At 43.2% G+C, this 7,799-nt stretch overlaps 1 protein-coding gene across 1 annotated transcript in view; it reads left to right on the forward strand.

The window, feature by feature from the left end:
• Positions 1-7,558, forward strand: part of AKNAD1 (AKNA domain containing 1) — a 35,526-nt gene extending 27,968 nt beyond the window's left edge. The window contains exons 9-13 of the mRNA XM_072751306.1: positions 1,360-1,482; positions 1,577-1,684; positions 3,767-3,848; positions 6,294-6,423; positions 7,182-7,558. Of these exons, the coding sequence (XP_072607407.1) occupies positions 1,360-1,482; positions 1,577-1,684; positions 3,767-3,848; positions 6,294-6,423; positions 7,182-7,313 (575 nt within the window). The 3' untranslated portion in view covers positions 7,314-7,558. The remainder of the gene's footprint in view (positions 1-1,359; positions 1,483-1,576; positions 1,685-3,766; positions 3,849-6,293; positions 6,424-7,181) is intronic.
• The last annotated feature ends 241 nt before the right edge of the window (positions 7,559-7,799 follow it).

Consider the following 7,799-nt stretch of genomic DNA (forward strand, 5'->3'; position numbering starts at 1 on the left):
CTCTACATGTGGACCTCTCCAGTAAGCTGCTTGAGTGTCATTATGACATGGCAGCCACGTGATCCAAGACCAAGTCCAAAATGGAAGCTTCAGTGTCTTTTATGACCTAGTTTTGGAATTTATATGTCATCCCTACCACTTTATTTGTGAGAAGCAAGTCACTAAATCCAGCCCACACTCAAGGAGAGAAGAATTAGGCTTTACATTCTGAAGAACATATCAAAAAATTTTTGGACATATTTTTAACCATCACCACTAACTAGTGGCAGAACCAGACTTCAAACTCGGGTCTATCTGAACCTCATTCTCTTTCTACTATGCAACCTTCCCAGGGTAGGCCCATGATCCTCTATTGTAATTTCCTTCAGTTATAGATTGAGAAGAGATTCAATAATTTTATTTATTTATTTATTTGAGAGAGAGAGAGAGAGCAAGCTCACATGAGTGGGGGGAGAGGACATAGGGGAGGGAGACAATCTCCAGCAGAGTCCACACTGAGATGGAGCCCCACCTCAAGATCAAAACCTGAGCCAAAACCAAGAGTCAGATGCTCCATCAACTGAACCACCCAGGAGCCCCTCAATGACTACTGACTGAGATATGGAAGAGAAAAAACATCCCCAGAGCTCATTCCATTGTGACTTACTCTTAGAAAGATAATGTTACAAATGAGCATAATACTGGGTGCACAAGGCAGGTAGCACTGGCAGTCTGTCCTCTGGCCTCATCACTCCTGGAGCTGAGATGCTGCTTGGACCCCAAGCCTGTTGTGCTTGCTTGTCTGGCCCAGGCTCTCACGCTCCAGCCTTATCTGGAAGGCTCCATTGCCCACAGCCTGCCAGATTCTAGACCTGCACTAGTCATACACGCTCTCTACTACCAGCCCCTCTTTGGTGCAGATAAGGGCAAAGCTATAATTCAGTTTCCCGTATCAGCTCATGGATTTGATGTAGAGTAAAATGTCTAGGTGAAAAAACACAAGCTCTTGGCCACAATAAGATCTAAGAAAAGAACATGCGTGCATCAGGGCAAATCAGGAAAAATACCAATCTTGCATATGTCGTTAATTCAGTGGACCGAATTCTCACAGACCCATCGATTCAGCAGACCTCTAAGCCCCTACCTGTGCGAGGAAAAGCTGAGGCTAAGATCTACTACTTACCAAAACATCTCTCAGTTGTCATAATAGGATTCCAAATGTCATCCCTAGGCTGGCAGCTCCCCTTGGGAACACAGCTGGGGAAGCTGAACACTTTGGCGCTTACGGCATACCTTGCACGGTTAGAACTGTACTCTCCACACCGCATTTTAGGACTCTAATGAAGAAACTCTTCCTCTGTGTAACTTGGGCTTTTTCAGGTTCTGATACCAGCCCCAGCTGCCATTCTGCTTCCAGGACTGGATTGCAGAGTAATAAATGTGAGAACTATGGCACTGAGAATCATAATTCCAGAAGGGTCTGTAGCAAAGAGCCACTCGAAGGTGAGTGTGGCTCAGAGGACTTGCAAAGAGCTCATGAGTGGGGACAGCTGTTGTTTGCAGGTAACAAGTTGTATTTTTCATCTTTTCTTTTTAGAATTTCATTATAGGTACAACAGCCCAGGACAGAATTACTTAAATCCTAACGAAAGAAGTGCCTTTGTCAAGCTCTGCTTTTTAAATGACAATAAAAATTCTTCACCTTGTAAGTACATCTGCTGCATGATCTCATCTTTGTAAACAGGCTGGTCTCCTGGGCATGCGGGACCCATATCACACCGCCTACTGCTTCCCTTTGGGGAGCCCTTGCCCTCTCCAGTCTGCTGCTTGGCTCTCCAGTACTCATCTGATGCTTTCACATCCTGGATGGCAAGGGCCAGGGCTGGGAGATAGGAGATCCTAGCAATAAAGTTATCAAGTGCTAACTCAGTGTAAGTGGGTAACAAATTGTAAATATTTACTAAACAAATGACCAACTGAATAATTACCACTAGTATTGCTATTATTCAGGTGAAAGCTTTAAACATATCTCTACTAAAGTCGTCATGTAAAGAAACAGACTATTTTTATACTCCTTAAACATCATATTGCTAATTTCAATATAAAATTTTGCTGCCTTTGGAAAAAATTAAAATCCCACAAACATTTATTTATAAAGATGAATAAGACATGGCTCCTCCCTCCCAAGGAGTTCATAATCTATTGAAAGGAATTCATACCCAAATAAGGAAAATTCATGGCAAAATGTGATGTTACAATGAGCAAAGGGTGTGCTAAGAGAACAAAAGGGAGAGAAGGAAATACTCCTTGTTTTGCTTCTGAACAACAGCCATAGCTGCTCTTTGACATCCTCTGCTTGAGGGAAAAAATCATACCACCAGAGCACTTTTTCTCCCTATCTGGGACAGGGCATCCAGGGGAATGTTTTTTATCTTTCCCAACTGCCAATTTCCAAGATGAAAGAATGCCATCTACCTCATTGAACTCAGCTGTGCGTCCCTTACACCCCCCCAGCTGCCAAATCCTTCAAATGGATGTATGCTTTCAAGATGACAGCCATTAAAACTCTGCAGAAGCAACAAGGCAGATTTCTTTACTGTCTCCTTGGCCTTTGGGTCTATACCCCATGAGACTTGTTATTCCAATATATGAAGGAATGAGGGGTCAACTGAGTCATCTGAAGTGTGACTTTGAACTGCATTAGTAAATGTATGTGGCCAAGAGTGTAGAAGTCATAGCGAGGCATTGTTCAATGTTGATAAGAATCTTCCAGAAATTGGAATGGAGTGGGTTGCTGTGGGAGATCATGAGTCCTATCTGTAGAGATGTCTCTACAGATCCCATCCGGAGACAATATACTCTGTCAGGATATTGCAAATCTATAGACCAGACTAGAACTGGACCAGATGACCCTATGGTCCTTCCCAACTCTGAGTTATGATGTTTCAAATAAAATCCAAAATTATATTTGGAGAGCAAAGAATTAAGACTGAACTCATTAGTATCTCTGCTCATCATGACTTAAGTTTGGGTGGTCAGCATGACTAATTTGAGCTTTCTGGCTTCTGCTCTGCCTTCCATGTCTGAGAGACAATGTCTCCTAGTTCCTTGTCAAATGGAACACATTTGACACCCCCCTTGTCAGGGGGTGTGAAGCCTAGCTATGAGAACGGGCGAATAAGACAGGAGACCTGGAAGGAGAACCAGAAACAGAGAAAGCAGATTTAGGCCATTGATTCTTCTCTCTTCCTTTCCCTGACTTTCTTCTTATCTTCCATGGTGCCTTTCCTATATTTATCTTCTTTTCAGTTTAGTCTCTATTTTCTGAAATTGTCTTAGTAACATAATTTAGTTTCTGACTCCTAGAAGCCTTGCTCTTGTGTTTGGAGAGGACTTCAGGAATCCATTTGGTCCATGCTATGGAAGAGATTATCCCTTCACTTGTCAGATGAAGTAGTTGAGTCCACAGAGGTTGGACAGATGCTCAAGAATCACACAGCTAGCACCCCAGAAACCTAAATCTAGACTCTTGGTCTCTTGGCTACTGAGAAAACTCTTTTTAAAAGTTGGATTTCTTAAAATAAATAAATAAGTTGAATTTCTTTTCATGAATTCAGAATACTTGATAGAAAGTTCTTTGTTTTCTATGTTCCCTAATCTTCTTACTCATTAAAATTGCATGAAATATTTCATTCATACAGAAAAGTTCGGGAAATGATACCCATATATCCACCATTTGGGAATCATTTTTGATGCTCTGTATTTAATCATAGCTAACATTTTTCAGCTTATTCAAAACCAGAATGGATCTGTTCCCAGACATCGAATCCAAAATCCTCTCATGATGAACATGAGACCATACCAGGAAAGTAAGTATTATTTTATTATTAATGATAATAAAAATGACTACCCATTAACTGGTTACATACAATATGCTTAGTGCATTAAATTATTGGCCCAAGATCACCTAGATCATAAGTAGTAGAGCCAAAATTCAAACCAAAGTATGGCTAATACTTCAAACATTTGTTTATTCGTTCAACAAATATTTGAATGTCAGTAGCAGTGTCCCGTGCCAGGGGTCACCCCCATCATTTCTAGTGAGAGATTGCATGACAAGAGTGCCACATGGGAGGGGGATTATGGTCATAGAAGGACTCCCAGCCCCAAGAAGGCCACCAGGCATGCACCATGCACCAAGAAGGCCCCGCATGCACCTGCTTGGGGAGGACACAGTGAAAAATTAAACTACTGTCCCTGCCCTCATGGAAGTTACTTTTTTGGTAGAAGGGCCAGTCTTTGTAAGTGCCACAAAGGGAGTGTACTGAGTACTAATAGCTAATTTGGGGGTTCAGGGAAGCTAACACCAAAAGATAAGTGTGAGTCAACTAGCAAGAGGATGTAGAGGCTAACAGTGAGGACATTCTAGTCTAAGAGCTTGCTGGAGTGGGAAGGGCCCTTGGCAAATTCAGGAACAGTGTAGAGCGTGTGGCTGTGGGGCAAGATGGGGCTGGTGAAGGGATGGGCAGGGCAGACCATGTAGGGGCTTGTCAGCCACAGGAAGGATTTCAAACTCTTGAGTATAACAAGCCAATGAAGTTTTAAACCAGAGTGTTTTAAAAGTTTCCTAGTGTTTTAAAAGATCATTCTAACTACTAAAGAAGCAGGAATGGAGTAGAGGAGTCAAGGCGTGAAGCACAGAGGCCAAGTAAGAGGCTGGGGCAATAATCCAGGTGAGATGATGGTAGCCTTCGCCAAGGGTGGTAGAAAAGGAAAGAGAGCGGTCAGGAGGCAGAACCAATAGTGTAGCAGGGTGGTTAACAGTTTAGGCTCCGCACTCACTCACTCAGAACTCACTAGCTACTACCATAATGCAGTGTGGTGTTCAAGAATGTGGCCTCTGGGGTTATTTGGGGTTTGCATCTTGGTTCAGTGTCCTTGAGATCTCTGTGCTTCGCTTTCCCCACTCTGTTTGCCCATTATTCCCCAAGTAGGAAAAACAATAGTGCCAAATTCATTGAGGATTGAGCCAATACATATAAAGTACTTGGAAAGGTACCTGGCATTCAGCAAGTGATGGCTGTTATTGTAGATAAGGTGACTGATTGGATGTGGGGAGACAGTGGACTCTGAAGCCTATGCCCTTCCCACAGCACCACATTGCCCTGCCCTGTCCTGTCTGGAGATTTCTATTAGCTAGGGGCTCCTGATGCTGATGGTCTCTGATGCTGTCAACCGGATGATAGATCCAATGTGTTCAACTAACCTGCGGAACCAACTCATGTGAATGTGGTAGGGGAGGGAGATGAAGGGACGCATTGGGTCACAAGCATTTGAGGTCGGACTTTCTGGAGATGACTGCCACAAGTGTTTTATGTACCAAAGAAGTAATGCTTAACAGAAGGAATCCCAAGCCAGGGGGTTGTGAGGATGGCTCCATAGCCCACCTGTCAACAGGCAAGGTCTTGTGGCATCCCTTAAGGCCACTACTCATGGTTGTGCAAAGCATAACACCAGGCAGTGCCCTTCACATAGTCTTTGTGAATGAAACCTCCCAGAGCCATGCAGTGCACAACCAGGACAACTGTACATAGTGATGCTGGCCCCTCTTATTCACCCAGACCATCAACAGATGTAGTCATACTTACAGTGAGTAGTTGAGGGGTGCCTGTTTATTTTATTTTATTTTATTTTAAATTTTTTTTATTTATTTATGATAGTCACAGAGAGAGAGAGAGAGGCAGAGACACAGGCGGAGGGAGAAGCAGGCTCCATGCACCGGGAGCCTGATGTGGGATTCGATCCCGGGTCTCCAGGATCGCGCCCTGGGCCAAAGGCAGGCGCCAAACCGCTGCGCCACCCAGGGATCCCAGGGGTGCCTGTTTAAAGAGGTGCTGCTTCTATCTTCCTACTGCTGCTCCCTCCTCGCTTTGTTAAGCTTACCAGTGATAGAATGAACTCAAGTCAAAGTGCCTGCAATTGGCAGATTTGTGTGCATTTGTTTTATAAATATGTGGGGTAAACGGTTGGTCCGAAAAGAATAAAAATTGGAGTCTCGCCTCTTTCTGTGGCAACAGAAGTAGAGACAGATTCTGAGAGGAAATGCCCTTCGTGGTCATGGAACAACTCATTTCTGTGGTCAACCACAACAGGGCTATGAGAGCTACAAAAGGCAGAGAGTGCATAAACTCCTCAGTCCCAACACACACACACACACACACACACACACACACACACACACACACGGCCATTACTGAAGCACCACAAGCAAGGGGGAGAGGAGAGATTGATACAAATATGCTTTTGCCTTCTAGAAAGAATCTTAGGGTTTTCATGACCTACAATTCAGACTTTGCTACACCCTCACTCCATTTCTACTCCTGCAGGATTTCTGGAAGCAAATCCTTAAGAAACTTTGGCAGTACCAAAGAAACAAAATCTGAGGTGAGGACTTGGGAAAAAAAAAAAAATCTAGAATCCTTGCAGCTTTTAAGTATGGGCTTGACCACAAAACTGATGGCTTTTAAATTATTACAGTGTGGGGGCACCAGAAAATTGGCTCTGCTAAAGACAATGTGTGCTCAGCACTAACATAAAGACACACAGCCTGAGCAGCCACATGGTTTGTATTATTCCTAAATTGGTTCCAAGGGAAATTTCCTGGAGAAAGTGTTTTGTGGGTGGTGCCTCAGCCACAGGATCCCCTGAGCCAGGACTGAAGGCAGCAGCGACTGTTTCCAGCCACTCACAAGTCTGTTCGAGTGACACTGGGGTTAGAGCTGCCAGCAGTTCCCTATTTTCAAATCAAATCCCAGGCCACTTTCAAAGGCTTCCAATGCAAGCACTAATACCCCTCGGTGCCCCCTCTGGGGTTATGACCCCCTATATCCCCTTCGATGACTCCCAAGAGCTTTCCTTCTTTCTCACGGACCTCTTCCTCTGAAGCAGGGCAACAGCCCAGCAGGTTGCTGACCTCACCCTCTGATTCACACTCATCAGTCACGTGTTGGGTGTTTTTTCTGTCCCTTTCCCTAAAAAATATATTCCATCTCAGATTGGTTTCCTAGGAAACTAACCATCAAAAACAGGAATAGACTGGGTGGGAAAAGAATGCTCCAAAAATTCCATCTTGCAATGTTAATAATGAGATAACCCAATTAACAGAAACAGTAACTTTTAACGTGTGGACTTTTCCTCTGTAGATATTAAACTCATCTTTGGATCATGCCCTAAGGACAGCAACCATTTTGAAAGAAACTACTGATCAAATGATTAGAACTATTGCAGAAGATCTTGCCAAAGCACAGAGATGGAGGAAGCAAATGAAATACTAGTTCGACCCAAGGCAACTGAGGAACAAAAAAAAAGAAAAATGCTAAGAAAACTTGATCTTCCCCCCAAAAGTATCTTACTATACAATTTAGGAAGGTGACTTTCTAGAGAAAATACCCAAACCATATGAAATGGGGGGCACCAAGTGCTTTAAAGGAAAAAAAAATGAACCCTTGATTCTTAAAATTAATATTTTAAAATAAATATGTTTTTCCTAACTCATAATAAAAGAAATCAAAACAATAAACTAGGAGTGCCTGGCTGACTCAGTAGGAAGAGCATGCGACCCTTGATCTCAGAGTCAAGAGTTCAAGTCCCATGTTGGGTGTAGAGATTACTAAAACAAAACAAAACAAAACAAAACAAAAACAATAAACTATACTTTTGTCTATTAGTATGGCAAAAACTAAAGTTTAGAAAAGCCAGTGTCAGGGAGGCTGGGGGTGACAGGTGCTTTTGTATCCTGAGGGTGGAAGTGTAAATTGGTG

This window comes from Vulpes vulpes, chromosome 3 (assembly GCF_048418805.1).
Source record: "Vulpes vulpes isolate BD-2025 chromosome 3, VulVul3, whole genome shotgun sequence".
Lineage (NCBI taxonomy): Eukaryota > Metazoa > Chordata > Mammalia > Carnivora > Canidae > Vulpes > Vulpes vulpes.